This window comes from Lepidochelys kempii, chromosome 9 (genome assembly GCF_965140265.1).
Source record: "Lepidochelys kempii isolate rLepKem1 chromosome 9, rLepKem1.hap2, whole genome shotgun sequence".
NCBI lineage: Eukaryota > Metazoa > Chordata > Testudines > Cheloniidae > Lepidochelys > Lepidochelys kempii.
This window is the reverse complement of record NC_133264.1, coordinates 19576555-19603721: the sequence shown is the minus strand read 5'-3', so window position 1 is coordinate 19603721 and position 27167 is coordinate 19576555. Positions and strand designations below refer to the sequence as shown.

General features: G+C 38.2%; 1 protein-coding gene across 2 annotated transcripts in view; it reads right to left on the bottom strand.

Annotated features, from left to right (window-relative positions):
• Positions 1-27167, bottom strand: part of SI (sucrase-isomaltase) — a 152821-nt gene that overhangs the window by 94995 nt on the left and 30659 nt on the right. For both annotated transcript variants that reach the window (XM_073359491.1, XM_073359490.1), the window contains exons 12-24: positions 26299-26418; positions 23919-24032; positions 19203-19287; positions 17571-17688; positions 16405-16576; positions 14658-14774; positions 13953-14107; positions 13350-13434; positions 11779-11835; positions 10946-11070; positions 9789-9877; positions 5309-5358; positions 764-934 (exon numbers count right to left, since the gene is read on the bottom strand). In XM_073359491.1, the coding sequence (XP_073215592.1) occupies positions 764-934; positions 5309-5358; positions 9789-9877; positions 10946-11070; positions 11779-11835; positions 13350-13434; positions 13953-14107; positions 14658-14774; positions 16405-16576; positions 17571-17688; positions 19203-19287; positions 23919-24032; positions 26299-26418 (1458 nt within the window). The remainder of the gene's footprint in view (positions 1-763; positions 935-5308; positions 5359-9788; positions 9878-10945; positions 11071-11778; positions 11836-13349; positions 13435-13952; positions 14108-14657; positions 14775-16404; positions 16577-17570; positions 17689-19202; positions 19288-23918; positions 24033-26298; positions 26419-27167) is intronic.

Here is a 27167-nt window from a genome sequence, read left to right as displayed (position 1 = left end):
GCACCTAAGTTAATACTTAAGCAAGTAAATAAAAGTGGCTCAGTACTTACAGCTTCCACTGAAGTTTATAATGAATAAAAATAAGACCACTGTTAATTAGGTGCCTAAATATGGATTTAAGTGTCTAATCTTAGACACAATTAGTATAATCAATTTTGGGGCTATTTGTCTTATTTCTATCATTTTAATTTAGCGCAATCACCTGTAATAGTTAAAAGATGGTGCAGAAACCAGATACACAGCAGTGGCAGGATCCTCAAGTTCCTTCATGAGATTTGTCATGAATGGCAGCTCAATGGGGTTTTAAACTGACTACTTCTTCAGCACATACACCTGCCATGTGGCCGCCACTCAGAACTCATCCTGATGAGGAGTGCTCGTGGCACTGATGCCTGAGAAGCTTTAAGAGCCACGCACATTTTAGTTTTTAAAGGGACCCTTTGAGCATGGATGTTAATGTCAAATACTGTTTACCTTGTGCAAATATGACACTCTACTCTTTAAGTCAAATCCAGCCATCTGGGGTTCATACACAACTTCTACTGGCAACTGAGAGTTGTAAGTGTGTGTCTGAGAGCAAAACTGGCATGCATTTTTTATATACTTGAGCATAACACAATTGTATCTTTAAGTGCCTTTATTCTGCAACAAAATAGATTTACTATACATGATTACATCTAGGACTTCATTCTAATAAGCACCTGAAAGAAAGTTTATAAAATTCTTTAAGATGGTTCTGTCCCTGAATTCAAATATTATTTACCTTATTTGAAGGATTATAGCTGATATTATGAAGAGAATTCTGCACCACACTATTTAAAGACACAGTAAGAATTGTAGGTTGAAGGGGCAATCCAAAGATTTTGATTTCCTCAAACACTAAGTTGTCTGGATCGATGTAGTTCATGTGCAAAACATTCATTTTTAAACTATTCTGAAAAACAAGATATTCAGATTATATTGTCACACAGTCTGTACAGTTTACTGGGAAGAGTCATGTTTTGTTTTTCGACACAATTCTTTACAATGCAATTTATAAAATGACGCACACACTTTTTTTTTCTTCCCCTTAGTATCTTCTTTAATTGGATATTTCTTAAAGACCATGGTCTATAAAGCAACATATGTTTAACATAAATAAATTTTATATTATGAACACTATGTTTCATTCTTGTAATTTGTACAATGTACTTCAATCTTATCTTTTACTTTTTTTACATTTATTTTCTTAGAAATAAGGAAAGAGCAGATGAGGGACATGAGTCACTGAAGTGTTGAGGTGGCACTCTTGACTTATATCCTATTTACTTTGATACAACAGGATTGAACCCTAGTCAGTCACAGCAGGTACCCAATTCAGAGATGTCAGTGTCTTCTGTCAGGTGCTGAGTGCTTTCAGCTTCCACTGACTGAATCACTGAATTGAAAACAAACACGAGATCTAGTGGCTTCATCATCATCTAGGTGGCTGTGGAACAACCACCAGGATAGCACTTTGGCTGTCATTGCAACCATAAAATCATAAATACACTCAGAAAAATCATTCTTGTGAAGATTGAAATGCACTATAAATCTCAGCATCTCCAACCTCACCATGATCTGTCCATCTTTGGCTATAATACCCAACCCTCTCAGCTTCAATCCTAACCCACATATCAGATCCAGAGTATAGCCAGCTGTCTGAGTTCAGAAGGGAGGGAAAAGCCATCAATAAAACAGAGGTTCACTATTCTTTGTTTATTTTAAAAAAACCATTAAACTTTAAAGGACCAGATTCCCACATAGCTCCATTTACTTCAAGCTCCACATTCGCTTTGGGAAAGCATACGGTGGAGAGGAGGAGAGCATTTCTGATTCGGATGTATTTACCTTGACTATGTAGGGAAAAACCCTGGTCTCATTGAAGTCAAGGGCAGAACTCTCATTACCTTCAGTGAGACCAGGATTTCACCCTTAGTTTATGGTCTGCAGCACAAATGTACTAGGGAAATGAAGATAGTTGGTGCATTCTTGAACAGGGAACTATATTTTCTAAGCAATTTACCTGTTTAATAAAATGTCAGTTATTTGTTTGTTAAAACTAGATGTTCTCCATTATTGATTGAATTGATACATGGCAGCTTTATGCAATGAATTAACCTCTCTTTATTGACTTTCAATCAGAGCAGGAAATATGCCCTTGATTACAATGTCTTTGTAAGCACAAACAGTAAATGATTATTAAATAAATTATATTAATTACTAATAAACTTTTGATTACTTATGCAAAAACAGCAATGCTTGTGTGTGGATTCAGGGCTATGGAAGACTGATAGCCCTGAACATAAGCCTGTGGTTATGCAGTGATTCCCAGAACAGGTGCATCACAAGTAACAGAGACATTTTCCCCACAGCATCCAACAAGTGGATGACTGGAAAAAGGCTAATGTAGTGCCAATCTTTAAAAAAGGAGGATCCTGGGAACTACAGGCCAGTCAGCCTCACCTCAGTCCCTGGAAAAATCATGGAGCAGGTCCTCAAAGAATCAATCCTGAAGCACTTACATGAGAGGAAAGTGATCAGGAACAGTCAGCATGGATTCACCAAGGGAAGGTCATGCCTGACTAATCTAATCGCCCTCTATGATGAGATTACTGGTTCTGTGGATGAAGGGAAAGCAGTGGATGTATTGTATCTTGACTTTAGCAAAGCTTTTGACACTGTCTCCCACAGTATTCTTGTCAGCAAGTTAAAGAAGTACGGGCTGGATGAATGCACTATAAGGTGGGTAGAAAGCTGGCTAGATTGTTGGGCTCAGAGGGTAGTGATCAATGGCTCCATGTCTAGTTGGCAGCCGGTGTCAAGTGGAGTGCCCCAGGGGTCGGTCCTGGGTGCCGGTTTTGTTCAATATCTTCATAAATGATCTGGAGGATGGTATGGATTGCACTCTCAGCAAATTTGCGGATGATACTAAACTGGGAGGAGTGGTAGATATGCTGGAGGGCAGGGATAGGATACAGAGGGACCTAGACAAATTGGAGGATTGGGCCAAAAGAAATCTGATGAGGTTCAATAAGGATAAGTGCAGGGTCCTGCACTTAGGACGGAAGAACCCAATGCACAGCTACAGACTAGGGACCGAATGGCTAGGCAGCAGTTCTGCGGAAAAGGACCTAGGGGTGACAGTGGACGAGAAGCTGGATATGAGTCAGCAGTGTGCCCTTGTTGCCAAGAAGGCCAATGGCATTTTGGGATGTATAAGTAAGGGCATAGCGAGCAGATTGAGGGATGTGATCGTCCCCCTCTATTCGACATTGGTGAGGCCTCATCTGGAGTACTGTGTCCAGTTTTGGGCCCCACACTACAAGAAGGATGTGGATAAATTGGAAAGAGTCCAGCGAAGTGCAACAAAAATGATTAGGGGTCTGGAACACATGACTTATGAGGAGAGGCTGAGGGAACTGGGATTGTTTAGTCTGTGGAAGAGAAGAATGAGGGGGGATTTGATAGCTGCTTTCAACTACCTGAGAGGTGGTTCCAGAGAGGATGGTTCTAGACTATTCTCAGTAGTGGAAGAGGACAGGAGAAGGAGTAATGGTCTCAAGTTGCAGTGGGGGAGGTTTAGGTTGGATATTAGGAAAAACTTTTTCACTAGGAGGGTGGTGAAACACTGGAATGCGTTGCCTAGGGAGGTAGTGGAATCTCCTTCCTTAGAAGTTTTTAAGGTCAGGCTTGACAAAGCCCTGGCTGGGATGATTTAATTGGGGATGGGTCCTGCTTTTGAGCAGGGGGTTGGACTAGATGACCTTCTGAGGTCCCTTCCAACCCCGATATTCTATGATTCTATGATTCTATGAAGTGCATCTCAGCTATGACCAGAAGGAACCAGTTACATAATTTATTCTCTGCACACATCAGGTCCTTGGCCTCTCCGCTAAGAATGCAAACAAGGCGACCACTTAGTTCACACCATAAAAAATCACCCCTAGTGCACTCTTTCTCCACTCATGTCACTTAATCAACATTAAGACATTTACACTATCACATTCCCATCAGTCAGTAGCTTTCAGTCACAACGGAGCTGTGGTAGTATCAAACAGATGACACACTAGTAAAAGGCTCTACATCCTGTTACCTGTCCCCAGAACCACTCAGTCACCAGGAAAGGATACTGTTAAATTCTATACAAGTCAGTGTCATGGTAGCTGTAATAATAATACAGACTTATTATGTGAGACAATTAGGATTTTTTTAACTTTATTCACTCTCTTTTTGAGTGAACTGAATGCAACCATTAAATAGCTGCTAAAAATTCTTGTTTAAATCTAGAAGAGACAAAAGAGACTATCAACTATCTATGTACTGACAGCCTAATTAAACTGCTGATATTCACTCCTTATAATAAAAATTAAAAATTGACACCTCTAAAATGCCAGCTCATTGGCTTCACTATACACCACTGATGTAGGAAAAATACTTTAGATTAAGAATAAGGAAAAGAAAAATGATAATCAGATCTATGAAGGTATTCACGGTTCCACTCCTATGCTTCCTGTGAATTTCCCCTCCACCAGCTGTTCCCCTGGGTGAATTTCAGCACAGTAGAGAAAGGAACACCACCTGAATTAATTCTTACCCAATCAGAATTATCTAGGTTTGGAATCGCCATGCATTGAGGGGGACAATGCTGTATACAGTAGCTCTGATCCTGGCCCCACCACTCCCTTTAAAGACCCAAGTCCAATGGAGAACGCATGAAAGGGCTTCCGTGGGGTCAAAGGAAGGAGTGAATGATGCAGTAGATGCAACATTCCTTCCCTACCCTAGTTCTTCATCCCCACAGAATGGACACATTCAGCCTTACGTGCAGACTTTATGACTCTTTTTAATGTGTAAGAAATCATAGACTTGCTGTCCTAATAAAAGTATTATTTGTTAGCAAATACATGTGGGATAGTTACATTTATTTCTACTGACAGAATATCCATCTAGAGTCTAACCCCCCCCAAATTATGCGGAAATAAATTAAAATACATTTTATAGAGCCCACGACTACATTTTTAATAGAACTGCATCTCCTCCCTTACTCAGGCAAAACTCCCATTGGTATGTTGAGAGCTGAAGGCAATCATCATCTTGCAGTTCTACTACTTGATAAATAGTTGTATGTCAATTTTATTATCTATCAGGAAATATGGGTGTTTTCATGATATCTAAAAGTTAGTAAAAAAACGAATGAACAAACAACAAAACATGATGCTCTGATTAACTGAAAACATTACCGATTAAAATGAACACAATGAAAATAACATTATGAAAAATTACTTACATTGGTAACTGAAAACTGGTAATGAACGTAGTTTTTAGTTTCCACTGTATCTAAAATATTGAGAGAGAAATGAACATTTTCTAAGCACAGTGCAGATATTACGCAGCATTACTGACAAGTTGAGCATAGGATTCTGTCACAATTAGAAACCAATAGACTGCTAAATTATTATTATAGTAACACCCAGAGGCCTGAGTCAAGATAGGGGCACAATTGTGCTTGGTGCTGTGCAAACTGATATAAAGAAAAGGAGTACTTGTGGCACCTTAGAGACTAACCAATTTATTTGAGCATGAGCTTTCGTGAGCTACAGCTCACTTCATCGGATGCATACCGTGGAAACTGCAGCAGACATTATATACACACAGAGATCATGAAACAATACCTCCTCTCACCCCACTGTCCTGCTGGTAATAGCTTATCTAAAGTGATCATCAAGTTGGGCCATTTCCAGCACAAATCCAGGTTTTCTCACCCTCCACCCCCCCACACACAAACTCACTCTCCTGCTGGTAATAGCCCATCCAAAGTGACAACTCTCTTCACAATGTGCATGATAATCAAGGTTGGCCATTTCCTGCACAAATCCAGGTTCTCTCACCCCCTCACCCCCCTCCAAAAACCACACACAGTTTCCACGGTATGCATCCGATGAAGTGAGCTGTAGCTCACGAAAGCTCATGCTCAAATGAATTGGTTAGTCTCTAAGGTGCCACAAGTCCTCCTTTTCTTTTTGCGAATACAGACTAACACGGCTGTTACTCTGAAACCTGATATAAAGACATAATTCCTGTCTTGCATAGCTTCCAATGAGGGACAAATGAAGATTTACTAAACTCTTTTGCACACCCTGATGTTCATGTAACTGATCCTACATTATGGGGATATTGACCTGGTTTAAACGCATGCTCTTTTTCTATTCCTTTTAAAGAGCAGAATGTTAAAGAATGATTACAGAAAAAGCTGTTGTAAAGGCAAACCTGTGGAAACATTGACTACAAAGTCCTTATGCTCTAAGGCAAAGCATGCTTAAAGACAATGCTTAATTGTAAGTGGTTAAGTGCTTCACCAAATCGGGATATAAACAAGGCAGGGGTCCTGTGGGAAAAAAACAGCATGTGCAGCTGGTGCAGTGTGTAGCGTGTGTGTGTGTGTGTGTGTGTGTGTGTGTGTGTGTGTGTGTGTGTGTGTGTGTGTACTCGCCATCTCAGTGCTGATATTCCCTAACTTTTGAGTGTTTGACTTTGCAAAAGTAATAACATTATTTGAACATTGTTCTTTGCCATGCAATTGGCATAAAGAGAGCCTAAACTTGATATTCATCTGCATTGTAAGTAAAATGCTACTTGCCAGAAGGATTGTATACACTTTCTTTTAACCTTATGTACATATTTCAAAGCCAACTCCTTGAAATATTTTGAACAATTATCTATTATCGAAAGAGTTTATCTATTATACTTATACTCTACATAATGTAGTTATGAAACAGGGAATAAAATACCTCACTGGCAGCAAATGTAAGAGTTGACTACTAAACACTTCAGTGTTGGATTTTAAAAAAAAAGACAGACATGAAGAAGGTTGTGGTTGCTAGTAAATTGTGAACTATTTCTAAGGAAGATTGCTACTCATAAGCTTTTAGGAAGACTTGTTTTAGAAAATGATCAAAAAATCATAACAGTTCATATAATTTTGTTTCTCAATATTAGTACAATAAAATCTGAGTTATTTTAGATCTTGAAAATGAACATGTTCCCTCTGTAGAAATATCAGCAACTGCCCAGGGGCATCCAATATTTATTGCAGCAATTATCAGCCAAATCACAATGCTTTTTCTTTAAGGCAGCCCAGAGTTTCATGAGACTGAAAAGAGCATGGACAGTTTGAAAGGTTTTGCTTGACTCAGGATTGGTAGAGTCAAAACAATAAGAGCTGGATTCTATAAGTAGGATACGTATCTATTATTGAATAGATCTTTAAAAAACACTTTCAACAATATAAAGCAAAATCATCATACAATAATCCTTCTGAGCACAAGCAACCCCACTTTTTGGCATCCAGCTAGCATGGTGCCCTCCTACTTGAGATAGTGAAAAACTTCCCCTTACTACCCCAATTCTTCAATATCAGGACACAGAGACTCAGTATTCTGAGCTAATATTTACAGAGTACAATGTGATAGTAGGGAATTGTAGATTGGGCACTTTATACTTGAAAGGGACAGCAGTGAAACCCAGAAGAGAATCCGAGCCCTTCACAGCTCAAGTATATGAAGGAAGGCAGACCTCCTAGGACGATGGCAGTACTGTTGAATTGGGACTGAGAGAGAAGTTAGGATGATGTAGCCAGCCAAGTGTCCTACAATGGGAGAATCAGATGGGCAGCACCTTCTGGTCTTTCCTCACAATTAGGTCTGCCACTCAGTGAGAAGTTTAGGGTTAGTGTGGACCATTTGGGGACCTCTCCCATCTCCCTCTCAATTAAAAACTGATGTGTGAATAGGTGAGTTGGTGGCAGGGGAACAGTAGCAGAATCCCAGAATCTTTTTGAAGATGGTTTATTAGGGAGACTACATTTAAATTTTCTCTGAGTTCTCAAACTTGAGCACATTTATAGAGGTCATGGATGATATATTCAACAGTTTTACAGATCAAAAGATATACACTATCTGAACATAGAGGTTAGAATGAATTTCAGTACTAGACAGTCAGTACCTGACAGAATCATAGACAGAAATCAGAATAGTTAACACGAGTAATCCTACATAACCTTCCCACCACCTTTAGATCTTAGCCCTGAAAACATTTATGTACAAGAGAAGTTCCATTTCACTCAGTGAGAATTGTGTATAAAAACACTCAAATGCACAAGTGTTTGCAGGATCAGGGCCATATTTTGCAAGACTAGAGATGAAACATAAGTGGAATGACATAGTGTAATCTATTCTTGACCACCGCGGTGGTGCTTTGACCATCTCCATTACGCGTAAGTCCTTATTGTTGAGACACTTCTCGTAAAATTCCTTCTTAAATTTATCCAGCATGGCTAAATCATGCTCAAATTCTTTTGCTATTCCCTTCTCTCTATGGATAGCATGAGGCTGTTGGATTAAAAATGTAAGGTCAGAACTTCCTGAAAACCAGGTATTCTTGAAATACATTAGTTTTAATGGGCATATGCCATAAACCACAGCCTTAGCTTTTTTACACATATATAAGGTGCTACAACAGGTTACAAACAAACAATAAAAACTATCACGTCCTTAAATCTTTTTTTAATAAAAGCCTGAGTGTGCAATAAAAGGTCTTCAGGAAGTCATTTTGGAATAAATGTTTAAACTGCTTGCTGGTTTGTCTAACAAAAGTATAATAAAAAGGACAAAGGCTGGGATTGTCAAAGAAAGGATTTACGTGCCCAGATCCCATTAAATTTCAGTGGAATTTGGGTGCATAACTCCTTAGGCGCCTCTGGAAATCACAGCCAGTTATTTTATAATTCAAATTCCAAACTCCTTTTATTTTCCAAATTAGCTTTAATCTCAACATTATCATGACTCATTATGGTATTTTAAAGGGATAAAACTCAGATATTTTATTTGGCTGAGTTGGCCATTTGATAGAAATGAAAACATATATAAATTATTATTTTGATTCAATTTATTAAACAAAAAACTGCTACTTAGGTGCACTTAGATCCTCCTACTTTTTGTTGTGTGTGTTTACAGTATCCAGAGCAGCTGGATCCTCAGCTGTGATTAGTGGCTACAAGTGCTACAACAACAATACAGCAACAACCCTAGAAGGCATTAAGGCTTATTAACATTATCAGTGATGAAATATTTGATTGTTTATGACAGCAAAAGCATAAAGTTCAGTACATAGGGCAAAATATCGGCTTCACTGGGTGCTCAGTACATCTGAAAATGAGGCCATTTTCAATCAAAGATGGATTTAGATGCCTCACTTTTAGCACTCAACTTTATCACTTTCCGTATTTAGCCCCATATCCAAGGGTATGTTCACAGTAATTCAGATGCGTGACTGCAGCATGTGTAGACGTACCCGAGCTAGCTTTGCATCCACTGGAGTTAATCTGGATTTACAACAGATAATTTGAGAGTAGAATTCACCTCTTAGTGTATTAAAAATATCTCAGCAATGTGGTATACAACTTTGGATTTTTTAAAGTGTTAATAAACAACAATTCTAACAAGCCTTTCAGCACCTTCATTGTGAATAGAACATTACATTTCTCCACTTGAGGTTGCATATCCAAACCCTCACTAATGTCTCACTGAACTATTCAGATGAGTAAGAATTTGCAGGACTGGGCCCCCTGGTTGTAACATATATAATTTCCAAGTTATACCACTAATTTGCTTAATATAAAATACTTGATCCATGAAACCAATGAAAAGATTAAGATCATTATTTTCAAATATACTAATACTTCAAATGTTACGGGTATCTAATGTGCCTACCTCTAGATTCTCCATCATCCCAGAATAAATCTCCAGCTGCTTGTTCCTTGTCATCTAATGCAATTATGAGTCCCATCGGATTCTTGCGGCTGTAAAATGAAAGACTTTCTCTGAAGAGTATAAAAGATATCTAGACATTGTTTATACTGATACATCTTGAAAAAATATTGATGCTACCAATTTTCATTTCCAAAAGATTCGTGTTAAAAACTGAGGTTTTGTGTTTACAAAATTTTACAGATTTCCTTTCACCATTTTTTGGCTGAGAGCTTTTAATAATTTCACAACAGAACAGATTTTCTCTAAACTACTTTTCACCTGGATAAATTGCCTTTCATTTTCACGGAAATGGATGAAAATGTGTGGCAGGACTAAAAATCGTTACACAAAATTAACATGTGATTAACCAGTAATCATATTATTTCATTAATCATGAAAGTATGTCAATGCTTTCAGCAATTACCAATCTCAAAGTTTAAATACTAAACTCAATAGGACAGGCCATTTTTTCCTCTTAATTACGTGGGTATCAATAGGTTATTCCACATATACACTGAGAAAGGAATTTAGTCTAACATCCGCACTTTGTCCCACAGGCAATAATCAGTCTGAGCAACTCATCCTTCATATTCAGACAGGGCAACAAGGGATCATCCCTTTCATCAGTAGTAGAGATGGACGACAGTATTCTCCACAGTGCTGCTAATCACACATATGGGCTAGCAGGGAGTGGGACAAATTGGTGAAGACTATTTACCCCCACTTCTCTGAAGCAAAGGGGGACCTAGAGACCAGATTGAGAGTCTCTGTCTTAGTCTGGTTTCTAGTCTGTTCCTCGGGCAGCTCAACTATGTGTTGATACTTACTCATGACTTGTGACATAGCTACAGTTTAACCCTGTGTGTGCAAACTGACAAGCAAACTGGGCCATATGTTTGACTGTAGAGCTTCAGGACCTGATCCAAATACCACTGAAGTACTGATCCTGTACCCCTGGCTACAGTGGGACTTTAGCTTGAGTAAAGAGCGTAGGATGCAATGGACTTCAGACGTTCCCATATGATACACCCAATGGTTTGAAATCTGACAATTCTGAGCCCACTCCTGAAATCACATTACAGAGCAGTGTGATCACAGGGCTCAGCCATAAAACGTACCTGTACAATGTTGTATTAGCTGGCTGCTGAATAGGAAATATGTAGCCTCCTCTCAGATGAAGTCCTAGTTTGTCTGCTGGGAGATACATCTGTGCTTGTTGTTTTCTCCATACTTCTCTTCTACCCTAATTTATGGGAATGGAAGAGAAAATGGGTATTTTACATTACTCACTACAGAGAATGGTTTCTCACATCCTGAGCTTCCATTCCAGTTCTCCTGATTTCTCCAGTTATAATACACAAATGTCTATTCAGACACTGTCTGCCTACTACCACAGAAAATCACCTTAGATTACAACACCAAATAAAAAAAGTTTACTTTTTGATTCCAGCACGATCAACACACAAAAGAAGGCCAATTCATCCTGGAAGGCTGAAAGTAGACACTGTCTTGTGTCAGGCATAGGGTAGAACCTTACCTTCTTCCTCCAGCCAACAGGCAAAAGAATTGGCACAGAAGTGGTTAACTTAATTTCTTTAGAAATAAGGGTAACATGCCAGTGTTTGAATGCCCAGAAGAGACTGCAATTATTATTATTATTATTACATTGTACTATTTATTTTACTGATGGTGGTGTTCAGAGCACTGTATAGAATGTAGAAGAAACATAAACCTTGCTTAATATTTGTTACGAGCTCTCTCTTCTCCTTTCTCTCTGTCTATTCTGCCTCCTTCCCTTAATTATCTCTCTTCCATCTTCTCAACTTTCTGCTTCCTTCATGTTTATCTCCTCTACCACATCTAACAATCACAACCCAATCCATAGAGGACAATGTTGAGAAGAATACACAGACATGGACTCAGCCCAGCATTATTATATGCTTTTACTTACTGTTTCATAGTCATACCATACTGCATCAGGAATATACGCTGTCACTGTTTCCACACCCTGAAATGAGAATAAAGAAACATCTTTCATATTTGAAGACAAATAAATCAAATAGTAACTAAAGCAGCATTTCCAAAGTGACAATTTCAAGCTGACAAGAGAATTTCAATGATATTTGTTCTGATTTTTTGTTTATGAAGAAGGACCTTTCTCTCTAATTGTCTGATCAACGTATAAGACTTTTTTTCCACAGTATCACAGAAGTTAGAATAGAAAAAAAATGTCCTTGTTCATCCATGTGCAATGAAGATTTATGCCCTAAAGTAGGCTTATTACTGATCTATCTGGTTTCATTTTAAATGTGCCATGCAATGAGGCTTCTGTCACTTTCCTTGTAGATTATCCCACAATCCAGTAGTTGTCACTATCAGAAATGTTTCCTGATATTTAGCCTCAATTCTTCCTTTCTCTTATCCCACTTCTCCTAGTCATATCCCCTTGTACCAAACTAAATTATTTTTTCTGGGGTATCTACACCGTCAGATGTTTGTAAACTATTATCATAGCTCCTTTTAAATGTTGCTTAGCCTAGCTATGCACAGTTCCTGCTTTTCACTTTTCTTCATAAATCAGTCCTCTAGCTCCTAATCAATGTTCCTTTTCTCTGAATCCCACCAACTTGTTAAAATGTTAGTAGTATGGAGGTACCGATAAATGCATACAATAATCCTAGCAAAGTCACATCAGAACCATAAAGGGACTGTTACATCACTGCTCCATGACAGGATACCTTTGTGGGGTATGCAGCCCAAAAATCACACTGGTTCATTTTGCTATCATATCATGTTGCAAACTGATGTCTTATTTGATATTCACAATTACCCCAAAGTCTCCTTTTGTGTTGCTTTGTACCAGACATTTCTTTTCAGATATGCCTTGTTACACTTGTTAACAAGTGTATTATGATAGAGCTTGAAAAATGTGATTGCCTATGTGAGACTGAGGGCCAAAGGGGAAATTTTGAATTAATGAGGGTCATCACTACAACAGGAATAATCCATGATCTTGGTGTTCTCCAGTGAAATTACAAAGAGATGAAGAGAAGCTGCTTGTGAATTTTAGAAACATGGCTTGACAAATAATTGTATTATGTCCTGGTCCCTCTTATCTACCTGCTTGTGAATGGTCACATTCATAAGTGTTTCTGCATTAGTTTAGCTATAACTTAGGTTCGCTCTACTAGGTCATGGTTCACTGGTTACTTGATGAAACTATCTGGTCAACATGTGTATATTAGTAAACCTATTCACTCTGGTTAAAACATCTTTTTGGAGATCTGCTATCAGCTACAAGGAGAACAGCCAGAAGTCAGATGTATTCTTTGCAGCATGGAAGAATCCAAGCAGACAAATGGTCTAATGTAAAGACAATAGGGTGCCCTCCATTATATTAGCTGTTACAAATATTGGAGATATGCAGTGACGTTTAGGGGCAAAACTGAGTCCTAAATAATATGAATGTCAGTGCTCAATTAAGAGTTAATAAGATAGATTTTAATATATAATCAAACATACTGGGTCCAGTACAGGAGTGATCAGAAGACCAGGGCCCCACAAGAACTGTCGATCAATAGCCCATGTTGCTTCATCTGAATAGAACCTAAATGATGGAGAAAGTAGCAGTATTTATTTTGTTTGTTTATTGCCATAGGTAACACTATATTGCCTAGAATCAGCACAGAAGAATGGCAACACTGATCACTGGAAATTTATAACACTATAGCTTGTTTTTATCTCCATATGAAGAAAATCAGCAAATGCCAGAAATACATTCCCATGTTTCCTTATTTAGTTTATAATCATATTTTTCATATATTTCCTGTTTAGAAATAGTTTGTTAAAGAATTTAAGAGCTAGGAAATGGAACTTCTAGAATGCGCAGCCAAAAAGCCATTTCCTTATTTACCACTGACATGTCATACTGTTCATAGCAGGTGTTAGAGCAAATGATAATAATTTAGGAAACTAGAAATGATCTATGATTGATCTTTCTTAAAAGCTATTGCATTATCAATGTGTATAAATATGATGTATACAATAGCATCAAACTCTGCCCCACGGAATGCCCTCTTCCCAACAAAAAATACCGTTTATGCATATTTTGATCAGCGAACTTACTCGTGAAGAAGTGGTCTCACTACCGTGTCTCCTTGTGTATGAGCTTTGTAGAAAAGGGTATAGAGGTAGGGCAGTAAAGTGTATCGAATGTTCAAGTAGTTCTTTGATGATCTCACCAAAACAGAATCTGCCCCAAACACAGCTGGATCCTGAGGCTGAAAATAAAGGTTGGATTGTTATTGTTGTCATGAAGAAGGAAACATGTTGTGGAGAACACTGTAGGCCAATTCCACTGTAAGCAGCTGCAACTCCACTGGAGTCCACATGAACAGTGACACAGTGAAGTTGCAGCTGCTGCGGCCACTGGTGAACTTGGCACAGTACAGACAATTATTTCCAATGGAGGTGAATCTTTTAAAGTTAGAATTTCATTAAGACAACCTACGAATGTAAAATTTAAACTGCAATCCAGTGAACTGTATAGCTCACTTGGACCAGAAAACCGAATCGAACAGAGTATTAGAATGCAGGAGACAGAATGCCCACACTATGCTAGTAGGACAACAGTTGTTTCAATGACTGAGTAAATAGTAACTAAGGACAATGGAAACAATTCCATTACAGTGGGTTTGTTCCAGCTCTGCTGCGCTAGAGGAGATACGGAATGTTGGTAGTCTACTTGTAAGTTCATTGATACAACAGTAGTAGGGAATTGGTGATGTAATGACAGCTGTATGGAATTTTGTAAGAGTATTAGTAACCTACCGCATAATTTTCAGCATTGTGATTTCTGCAAAATGGATAAAATGCTCCAACTTGCATCCATCGCCTGCAAAGTTCTTCTGTGACGTTATCAAAGAAGCCACAAATATCTGCACCAATCTAAAAAATTATACACGAATAGTGTATGTATGTGTCAAAATACTGTATATACCCTATATGTATTACACAGCATACCACATCTCTTCACATATGCTTGTATACATATTTTTTAATTGGCATACTACCAATCTTACAAAGATGAGATGCAAAGTGAAAGGTATAATTTCCAGTGAATAATCAACATATCCTTAATTGTCACAATAGCAAACCTGAGGGAGGTGTTCACCATATTTCTGCCTGACATCTTTCTTCTTTCAGATCTGATCTTACTCAGACCCAAAGCTGTCAAATGGCTTCTGTTCTGAATAACACACAGCCATTATCAAAGATTATTATTTGAAGGTGGGATGTCAGGTATATCTCCTTTTTAAAAAAATGCTGTAATATTTTTCAAAGTGTCTTTTAAACTTGTTTTAATTTTATACCCCAAATGTTATAATGTAATAAAGAAACTTAAGTCCCATTTCAAACAAGACCATGTTAACACAAACTAGGTACTTTTCAGTTCTCGCAGAGTCTACACGGGGCACTTACAGCGAAACATTTTAGTGTGCACTGCAGTTCACACCCCCAGTAGTTCACACTGCAGGGCCATGTAGACGAACCCTTACATTCTTTTGCACATTGGTAGCAGTAATACGAAGTATTTTTCCAAGTAGTTCTGATGGAGCCCAACTAAGTGTGAAGGGCTCTACCTTGCACATCACCTATGAAATTAGTCCACCATCTTAAAAAAACACCTTCCTTTTCCTATTTCAGTGTGAAAGGTGCATCAGAAGGAACTAGTGGGAAATTAAAAGGGAAGAGAATGGCATGATGGGGAAAGGAGTGGCTTGGTGTTAAATACAATAATTGGAGTATTTTTGTACCTGCACACATAGGGCTTTACTGAGCAACCTGTAGTCACATCGGTCAGTTTACAGTGAATGAAGTTGACTTGTATCTAAATTGGCTACTATGATTCCCCTTCTCCCTAACCTCCATCTTGTTGTCTTTAGATCACAAGCTCCTTGGAGCACCACTCGTGAATGTTTGGAAAACATTAACACACAGCGGGTGCCACCATAAATACATGATTAAGAAATAAATAAATAACATTAAGCAGTCTACAAGATGGCAGCGCAGTACAATCACAGAAATGCAAATCCTGAAGATGGAATTTGGCCATTTCATTCATTTATAAATGAGCAATCCTATCCCACTGCCAATGCAGTGGCAAAACACTGTATAATGTCAGCTCATAGAGCTGATGACTGAAGATGAAACAATAATAAAGGGTGACAGATAGCTTGAAACATAGGGAGTAGTATACTAGATCACACCATAAGTCCATCTAGTCAGAAACCCAGCTATGGGAGTGGCCTATACCTGATACTTCAGAGGAGGGCAAAAATCAGTAACAACAGCCTCATAATTAATCCAGCCAATTGTGTAAAGCTGTACATGGCAGATGAGGGTTGTTTGTTTGTTTGTTTATTCTGGACTTCTGCATATCACTATTTATGTTTTAAAGAACAAGGTCATGATTTATATTGGTTTTGATTAGATAACAAGCAATTAGATGAAAAGATTGCATTGTTAATTCTTAATCTGTTGCTTTGAAGGGTTATCGCAAATAACTATGTCATACATAAGGTATCCCAAAGAGGTTAAATTCCAGCATTCCTGTTATCGCCCATCTCAGATCATTCCATGTAGCAGCATTATCCCCGAGCCAATGTCCTGTGTATTTTCCTGATCCAGCAAAAGTAGACCTAGAAATCGTAAGGCTTCTTTTTCCAGGGAAAACAGCTTGTATAGCTCTGAAAATTAAATGAAACTGGAATTAATACCACATGGTAAGTGTACTTGAACTCTGATAGATTATCTGTTTTCCATATTGCTAATTAAAATTCATTAATTCATAAAAATAATAAGGCCCAGAGATGTTGTCTCACTTCCAGTTAGCCAGATATATTTTAGCTGAGCTTCTGATATTAACTCCAAATGAGCTATCTTTCTTAAACTGTTTAGCCCACTAAACTTTGGGCCAGGTACTCAACTTGAATATACTGGCTTTGCTTCAGTGGAGCTGCACCAATTTAGATCAGTTGAGGGTCCAACACATTAACTAGTTACCAGTTTGAGTGTAGGAATTTCAAGGGAGAAAGGAAATGTTGAAAACTTATGATTTTTTTAAACCACACTGCCTAAAGAAGCAGAGAACAAAGCACAGAGAGAGAGCTCCTCTATTCTAACACTCCACAATTCAAAATCTGTCATGCAGGACATGTGTGTCTTACTGGAAACTTTAGATGCAAAATGGGACGAGGTGAAGACAGTTATCTACCAGGATAATGGTCCATTAGGCTATGTTAGTCAGGACTAGAACCATGGCTTTATTTGTTCTTCAAATTGAAATAAACTTGATTGAAACAGTCTTGAAATTACACCAACTTTGAAAATTGGCAGTTCACTAGCACTTTTAAAGACAACACAAATTTTAAGACTTTTTTTGAGTTGAACTTTAAATAGTAATGCAGGGTCTTCCTTTCATTAACCAATTCTACAAGCAAACTGGCCACGTCGTCCTAAATTTTATTACAGGCTAGTGATTTTTGGTGCTTCAGTGTTGGATGCCCAGATTCAGAAACCATAGAAGGACCTGATTCCCAGAGGGCAGATGCTCAACAATCTCTGAAAATCGGACTCCTTTAAAGAGTTTCAAGGTGGGCACCTAAAAATCACTAATCACTTTTGCAACTTTAGGCCACCTAGTATACCTTTACGTAACAATTATTAGAAAGCAGTTCTTACTTATCAGTAGATAGGGTCATGGAATAGCCGTATAGACTGTGAACATCATAGTGTTTTCCCCAGGATTGCACTGCATCCATGCAAAGTGTCTTTGAATACATGAGTCCATCAAGAATACCTTTAGAAAATGATATGACAACACTGGAGTACGCCTTTATTTTGAATATTTCCAATCTTTTATGTTAATACATAACAAAATGGAGGGGCCCTTTTTGTTTAGTATTTACATTCATCACAGTGCTTCAAGAATGAAACTATGGGTGCTAGTAAATATCACATCATATGACAGTAGGTTAAGCTAGATTGAGGTACACTGGCTTTATTCATCAGTGTTTAAACTGTGGTACTTTCCTGCTTTGGAGCTCCCTATACCTCATGGCACTCAATATGCGAACCCTGAACAATTCACCAATTTACCTCTAACGCTTCTATAAATGCAGCTTTTATATCAGAGTGGAGTTTAGTGAATTGATATATAATCTGATTCAGTTTGTTCAGGACATAAAATTATTAAATCTTTTCTCATATTTCTATAGGCAATATTAAATAGTAGCCACCAGCTCTCTTCAGTGTCATTGCCTCCGGCACTTAGAACTTTAGCTCAGTAAGGGCTTAACTGTCACCTTGATTGCATGCCTTTGTCGCGGAGTAAGGAGGCATAAGGAGCTTCCTTATTTCCCTGCATGGGTTACTTGCTTTGCTAAATCCTGCTAAGAGGGGAAGAGCCACTGCTCCGCTGCTACTCTTTCTCCAGCACAGGTGCATGGTCTCCTCAGTAGGGAGGGAGAAGCAAGCTCTCAGAGATGCAGTCTGGGTCCTGTCTTGCTCACAGAGCAGCACGGCCATGCACTGTCCCTTGTTTCTGCTAGAGTGCAAAGTGCCAATCAGCTCTGTACAGACATTCCCTGCTCTTTGTTTCTTTCCCATTTTCCCACCTCCTAAATACTGCTGGAAAAATGCCCACACAGGTTACAACTGTATCTCTGACAGAGTGAAATCTTTCCACTCTTTTCATTAGAGCCATGTGTGATCAGAAAAAAAAGCTATTTTTTACCTTCAGATGAATCTAAAATTCTGCACTAAGTACTAGATGGTGCAGCCCTTCATCGCCTTGCTGACCACTTCTTTGCACAAGCAGATGCACTGAGGCCAATGGGACTACTCCTGTGAGCAACCGCTCACAAGCATGTGGAAAGATTGCACAACTTCACCCTAAATTATTGAACTATTGGATCTGCGACAGGCCTACAAAAGTTATTGCTTGATAAAACATTAGAATTCTAGTTTAGTTATGCTTACAGGCCTAAAGCTATTAATGATCAAGGAAAATCAATACTATTGCTAGACTTAATTAAAGCAATGGCAACATTTACTTTAGCAAATGCAGCTAATAATTTGAAAAATGATTAAACATTTTACTGGAAAAAGCCATTTGCCTTCAGGAGTTCTGGAAACAGTACCTAAGCCACTGAGAATAACATACTATATACTCATCTTTTCTGTCATTAGGAATGTTTAGAACATAAAACATAAAAAAAAAAAGTAAAAATTTCCCTCATCTCATTATAATTGATTACTTGTATCTCACACACACTTGGATTTTTGCCATATGATTAAAAACTATAGACTTACTGGGAGTGAAAGGAGGATAGTTTAAGTTGTTTTGCTGACAGCCAAGTATTGAACCTTTTATAAAGCTGGATACTTCATTCATGTCCTGGAAAAAAAAAAGTAGACTATGATAGGATTTGCTTAAATATCTTTCCCTAATGAAATCCTTATATTTTATTCATCGGATCATTTAGGAAAGGGGAAAAAAAGTTTAACTAAAGACTCACCACCTAAGGTATAGATAGTATAGATAGAATATTATACCCATTTATCCACATAATAATATGGATCCTGATGCTGCAGAGACTTATGCATGTGAGCCCTCCCATAGTACCTTGTGCAAATTTACTCAGCTGTTTATTTGCAAGACTGCACCCATGATCAGTATAAAACAGTAAGGAGTCTGGTGACACCTTAAAGACTAACAGATTTATTTGACCATAAGCTTTTGTGGGAAAAAAACTCACTTCGTGGGTAAAAACCTCACTTCTTCAAATCTGAAGAAGTGAGTTTTTTACCCATGAAAGCTTATGCTCAAATAAATCTGTTAGTCTTTAAGGTGCCACCAGACTCCTTGTTGTTTTTGTGGATACAGACTAACACGGCTACCCCCTGATACTTGAGTATAAAACAGTGGGTTTCAACCTTTTTTTACTTGCAGACACTTAAAACATTTCAAATGCCAGTGTGGACCCCTTTGAAAATCTTAGTCTGCAGACCACAGGCTGAAAACCACTGATATAAATGGTATGTATATATTATATTTCACTTCAAGCTGTGACAGATCCAGTCCCAGAATGACACTTCATAATGCACTGTCTCTCACTGGACATTTGAAAGAATTGGGCACGAACTTACATAAAGAATTTTTTGAATCAAAGCACATAAATCTTTTTTATAAACCCCACCGTTTTGCAACATACAAAAGATAGTGGGCCTGTCTATGATATTATGTATCCTGGTATAAATACAAAGCAACTAACATAAAGTCAAAAAAGTAACCCCAGTGTGAAATGAGTGCCTGTGAGGTCAAAATCAGGCCATGTATAATCTTATCTTATTCTATTACATTAATTGGAGTTACACACATTGTAGTCAAATCAAATATTAACATGTCGCTGTATATTAAGGAAAGGTTTCTGTGACTTATTAAATAGCAGCGTGTACAGGTTAATTGCTTTTACATTTGTACTTTCTCTTGAAAAAGGAATAGGTCAATTTTGTGAGGCTTTATCAATTGAATACATCCAAGAAGTGAGAAAATAATAAATGGAAGAAAGGTGGGCTCAACGAAAAAGGCTCAATTTTGCAAACATATAAGGCCTGATTCACATCACCACTCTCTGGAAATGTAAAGGAATCTTAAAGTGAGACTTTAAATACCTTCATACAGACACTTAAAAGCATATTATCAAAAAGTGTCTGTTTTTTTTTTCATAAATTGCTCAAAAGCAACATCTCTTTGTTTCAAGGGATTGCAGAATACAAAGATGTTATAGACACTGAACCATTGGGAACTGGTTCCACAACACTAAAGGAGAATAAAGCATTATAGACCAATTTATATTGGGAACAATTTGCCACCATATTAACCTTCCCGCTTACTAAAAATGAATTATGGTTGTAGTCTCCAGAAGATGGTGCTGTTTCACATAATCTAACATGGGTTTTGTTTATTTTTTTTTGTTTGTTTGTTCATTCTGGGGGGAGTGGTTTGTTTTGACCTTATGTGCTGAGTACCCAGTGTGCAGTCTTTGAAGAAATGCTGTGAAGTTGTAAGTATTTGTGATGTCATTTCTTGGGGGTGGGGTGGGAAGCAGTTGTTATAAACACAAGCCAGTTTGGTCTCTGACTATAGAGTTAATTCTTGGGGCAGAGTTGCTTCCTCAGAACCAGGAACTGAAGTTTGGGCTAAAAGACGCAGCATTTGTGTGCCCTTTCTGGCCATGTTTGTTCAAGGACTGGTGGGTATATGATGTTGAAGAAACCACTTACTCAAAGAAAATAGCAACTCACAGATTTCTGCTCCATCAGAGGACTGATCTACAATGTCCCAACAACTACTACCACTTAGCAGAGAGACTATAAATATAATTCTAGATTATGAGAATCAGATCCTCTACACACACACACAGGACCCTCTGTAAAATGTGTGGTTTGCCCTCTTTTAAGCAGTCCTCCTGTACGATCAGAAAAGGTTTTTGCTGATTTTTAATATAGTATCAGACAGTAATAAGCTTATGCAGAAATGTATGCATACCTCACTGGGTGATAGCTCAAACAGGGCAAAAATCAAAATTCAACTGACCCTTTCCCATTTTGAATAGAACTTTGACTCTGCCAGCTTTTGTACTGGGACTGCTTAGTGCATAACAGAAACACTCTACTTGCAGTACTGAAGGCTGGGAACCCATGGCTTTATTTGGCTACCTAACAGAGCAGAGAGGGGAAAGCAGTACACCCACAAACAGGAAATAAGAGAGGGGTGGAGCATGGGTGTGACCCATAATACTGGAAAAATCCTGGTAAATCCTTGATGACCACTTCACTATCTGAATAGTTCTATTTAAATCAATGGAGCTACATGCATAAAGCTAAGGCAGAGCCTTGCACCGACGAGCAGAATGGAGTCTCACTACTCCAGAAGGACCACTGGGGCAGATCACAGTTTGCCCCCTTGGTGTGCTGAGTGGATCATGATATCCCCTGTGATGGTGCAGCGTTCTTCCCCCACCCATGTGGCTAGCCAGCTCCACAGGCCAGCACATGGGAGTAGAGACATGGCTCCAGCAGTTCCCTTCCCCACCTATCTGTGGATGCATTGCAAGGTGCCTGCCTTGGAGGAACATCCCAGAATCAGCCCTGTGCTCACTGATGTGCAAGGGGCATAATTTTAGCTGGCCCTATTTCAGTGTTGACAGGCAGCTCCTTGCCTCCTCTCTTCACTCTGTGCCTGCATAAAGAACAACCAGAATCTAGCCATGAGAACTACAACAGGCAAATAAAGGTGGCACAATTGAACCCTGAGATAGGAACATGAAAGAATAACCAAAGTCTAAGGATAACCTTTTCCTTCCATATATAAATCTTCATGGTACCTTCAGCACAAGTGTTGGCTCCATGCCATACAGTTTGAGAGAGACGAAGGGTCAGGAAGGGTATTTTGTGATTGTCTGTCAAAATCTGCAGTGTAGCTCGAGATTGTTAAAGATGTCCTCGATAATATTTCCTATAGATGGTGACTGACATGATTTTTAGTTGACATCACAGCACTGTGGCTTTGTGTGTACCCCTAAATTCACTATGCAAAAGGTTATGCATGGAAGAACACAGCAAATTTATAAACTTGGCAGTGTGTTAACTCAGTGAATCTCCACAAATAAATACACAATTCCAGTTTAAACAACTATATCATTTGCCAGGTAGAAATTTGTCTAAAAACTGATTTGCAAGAAAATTGAAATAGCATTTGTTGATTTAGAAAATATTGATTAACCATTCTAATTTGAAATCAGCAGTTTAAGGTTGTTAGTTATTATTGCAATATGTCTTAGACTCTTTTCTCTGAAGTGTACTAGCTTGTTATGGGCAAGGAAGAGAAAGATTAAAATTGTTGCTTAACGTTTTTATAAGAACCCACTTCCCAGTAATCCCTGTGGCTGAAAGTAACAAATATGGATAAAAGGATTTTCCTCTTTAAACAGTGGATTGACTACCATTGCTATTCTATACTACACCCACTGACATGTTAACAGTCAGCCTGATTGCTTCTTACTTCCAGATTTTATTTTTTGCCCCTTCATTGGGTCATGAATGACCCTTTAAGTACCTAGCATAATTTTGGATGCTGCAATATAACTACTTGTAACTTCTGTTTGCACTCCTGCCCAGAAAACAGGATGCAGGAATGTGAAATAATGAAAGAAAGAACAAACAAATATTATTTCTGAATGTTCAAATGAAGTGAGGGTTTATTTTGGGGCCAAAGTTTGGAGGCTGGGGTCCCAATTCCAGCAAAACTCTTCAGTTGGAGTATTCACAAACTTGAAGTTAAGCACATGCTGAAGTGCTTTGCTGGGTCATCAAGTGCTTTGGTGTGTTAGAGAGAGAATTTTACTGTAGCTAAACTGGTACTTAATAATCCAAAGCCCATTGAAGTCAATGGAAAGATTCCCATTTACTTCAGTAAACTTTGGTTTGCTCATTCCTAGACTGAGAGTATAAAAAAACAAGTTTGGTCAGTTAAAAGTTGTTTTTCATCAGCCTACCACATTTTTCACTAGAGGTGAAAATATCGTTAGCATTGTAACACTCGTAACACCGGTTTGGAAGAGTTATTAAAAAGGGCAAGAAATCTCATTCACTCTCCCTCCTTTATTATTTTAATACTTTTTGGCAGGGTAGGGTTTTTTGTCGTCGTCGTCATTTTTTGCAGACATTGAAGCTTCCTCTCCCATTTACACAGTTATGACAAAGTCAAGTTACTTTAGATGCACCGTGACAACATCCATAAATATAAATACACTAAATACATTGGATGAAGTCCAATGGCATCAGTGGGGCCAGGATTTCACCCAATGTGTTCTGTTCTCCAGTTAAGAGATTAGGAAATAAGTAGTATTTTTATTTTAGTTTTTAATAAGAAACATCCCTACGGTACAAAGAGATGAGATTGAAAAGATGTTTCATCCTAAACTCTCACTAGCTTCATATGAAAAAAAAGGGTGAATGACTTACAATCCAAATCCCATCATACTTCACTTGATCGTAGAAGAGCTTACATTCTTCCACCCACCAGTTGGTACATTCTGGGTTGGTGTAGTCAGGGAACACAGTCCGTCCTGGCCACACCTACAGTGTAAGAAAGTAAAGAGCAACTGGTTAAACTGGCTATTCCATTAAGAAAGATTTAGCTTTATAATTTATTTCAAACATTTCCATTAGTTTCTAATAATTCTCCCCAGGACATAATTTGAACCATGTTTGGATCTAGTCCTGTAAGAATCTCAGAAAACTCAATGGAATATTTTGTTCTCCAAATGAGGTGGGGGGAAATTACACGGCAATCTTCAAAACTGTTTCAAACTCTACTTTCAATGATTAGTAGTTTATATTTTTTCTTTCAGTTCTCATTTCAAAGAAGCTATAATGGATGCCAGAACTGAAGCCAAGAGTAAATGTCCTGTGTGCGCATACATTTTTTCAGCCTCATTTGCCTGGCAGTCCACTTCCATTTGAAGTGCACTTTTAAATAATAGTGCAAAAACCCTTGAAGCAGCTTTGTGCCGGTTTCTGGGAGCAGCTTCCTAAAATACAATCATCAAGAATTAAGTTGGTGAAGGAGAACATTAGCATCTAAGAATATCCATGTTCTTGCATCAATTTAGATGTGGAAGTTGAGCCAATTGTTCTTCCTCACTATAATAAGCCATACTTTACGTTTACTCTGTGTGTGTGTAACTGCATTGACCTCAAAGAATAAGAAAGAATAAGTATAACATACATTCCAAGCACTTTGGGCCAGATCTGCAAAGGTATCTTGTCTAAAGATGCAGAGAGTCACCTAGTGGTATTTTCAAAAGTGCCTAAGCAAGTTAGGCATCTAACTTTCATTGATTTCAATGGGAGTTAGGCACCAGTCTGATTAGCCAATTTTATACCGTTAGGCAAAATTTGGAAATCTGGCCTTTAATCCCGCTTCCATTGAAATGAATGGCAAGAGTCCAATGAGAACAATACTGGGTCTTACACTGCATTTTATATAACCAAGAAAACCTCAATTCAAAACATTTCTTTTCTCCTTAATAATATTTTTATCATATGTATTTCATAAAATATGTTCCAGTTACTGTATTTTAAGGTTTGGGACCCAATCACAACAAAAACAAAGAAAGTCAGGCTAAATCTGAGATTCAGTCCTTTATTTCGCATCACATTTGTCACTAGCCTATATCACAACATTAGTATTATGAGTATCAGGGGGTAGCCATGTTAGTCTGTATCCACAAAAACCGCAAGGAGTCCGGTGGCACTTTAAAGACTAACAGATTTATTTGAGCATAAGTTTTTGTGGGTAAAAACCCCACTTCTTAACTGAAGAAGTGGGGTTTTTACCCACGAAAGCTTATGCTCAAATAAATCTGTTAGTCTTTAAAGTGCCACCGGACTCCTTGTTATTAATATTATATACATTTTGAACAGCTAGAGGGAGGGAGTCGTTTTAATTTCCTTTGATTTTTTTCAGTGGTATTTGTCTTTTCTTCAAGTAATGCACATGTTTCATAGAAATATATGAGAGTTGTCACATCATAGCTGTTATGGGCTCATGTAAATGCTTAATTAGGTGTTTTAAATGTGATTCATCAGCCCAACTTCTTCAAACAGCTCTCAGAATTACTAGGGTCTGCAATATAAATACCTATTCAGGGAGTTTTTAAAACCAGATTATCGACTTGATAGAATGTAATGGTCCATATATCAAGTAAATAGTTATGCAGGCAATTTAAAAATGCATATTCTTTTTGTGATAGAGGCTAACAACTGTGAAAGTTTGTTGTGTTATTATTTCTTTAGACTATTTAAAATATGTTGACATGCCTGATATGTAGTTGATTTAGTTGCTTACCATTGACCTAAAGCAAAAAATGTAATGAGTTGGAAACATCAATTTGTGCACACAATTGGCTCAATCTTCAGTTGCCCTAAGCATGAGCGTGAGACAAATTGGAGGAAGAGGTAAAGGTGGTTCTAAGTGATTTTTTCACGTTCCATGATCCTGGAGATTTTCAAAAGCACAGAATGGAAGTCAGATGTCCGAATACCATTGAAAAATCAATAGCAGCTGGCTGCCAAACTGTCCTTTGTGCCTCAGAAAAATCGCCCCTGTATCCCACTTTTTCCCCTTTTAACACCTAACGGTGTAAATAAAAGTCTTTAAAAAAAAACCCGAATACACCTTACATTCCTAGATACAGCTTTATAAAACAATTTCTGTGAACAGCTACTTTTACTGAAAATTTTAAAAATGGAGTTTGTAACAAATGCAGTGACCCAACCTTATCTGCTATGACAACACATAGTACAGATGGGGTTGCAATTTCCATAAGTAGCTAGTTACCTCTCCAATGAGTTTTGTTTGTCCATCTGATTCATTTACCCACACTGCCTTGTTCATTCCTCGTTCATAGGTAAGATATGAAGTCTTATTAAGGAGAGGGGAGATGGCAATGGCAGGGTCCTAATAAAAATAAACACAAGAGAGAGTTGGTAAACTCTTCCATTTTTCCGAAGCATGGCAGAATTAGGCAATAGATATATACAGTACATACAATCTACACAAATTATAATAATAAACAATTATTGTATGCAGTGGAGTCTCATCTTACGCGGGGATTAGGTTCTAAAGGCAGTGCATAAGGCGAAAATCATGTATAGTCAAAGAGAGAGAGAGAAAGAGATGGAAGAATGAAAGAATAAAAAAGGGAGAAAGATGACTTCAACGTCGTTATGCACAAACCGGAGTGCCTCAGAATGGCCAGAAGCATTGTCTACGATCAGCAACACTTTAAAGTCAAGTCTTTTCTCTTCGAGGTACCGCTTGACCTCTGGAATGAAACACTTGGGGAACCAATCCAGAAATAATGCTGCTGTCACCCAAGCCTTTTTATTTGATTGCGAGAAGCAGGAGATTTTTGTTCTTGCCTTTTAGGGCACGGGGATTTGTAGCCCTGTAGAGCAAGCCCAGCTTTATTAAATGCCCAGCCACATTGCCACAAAACAACACAGTCACAAGGTCTTTAGCTGCTTTGAAGTGTAAGTGTGGTTGGGCATTTTCTTCCAGAAGAGCCCAGTCTCATCAGCATTAAAAACTTGTTCCAGAAGATAGCCCTTTTCTTCTATCATTTTCTTTAATTTTTCGGGGTAGGCTTTTGCTGCCTCTTCATTGGCAGATGCAGCTTCACCAGTAGTCTGCACGTTTTTGAGGTT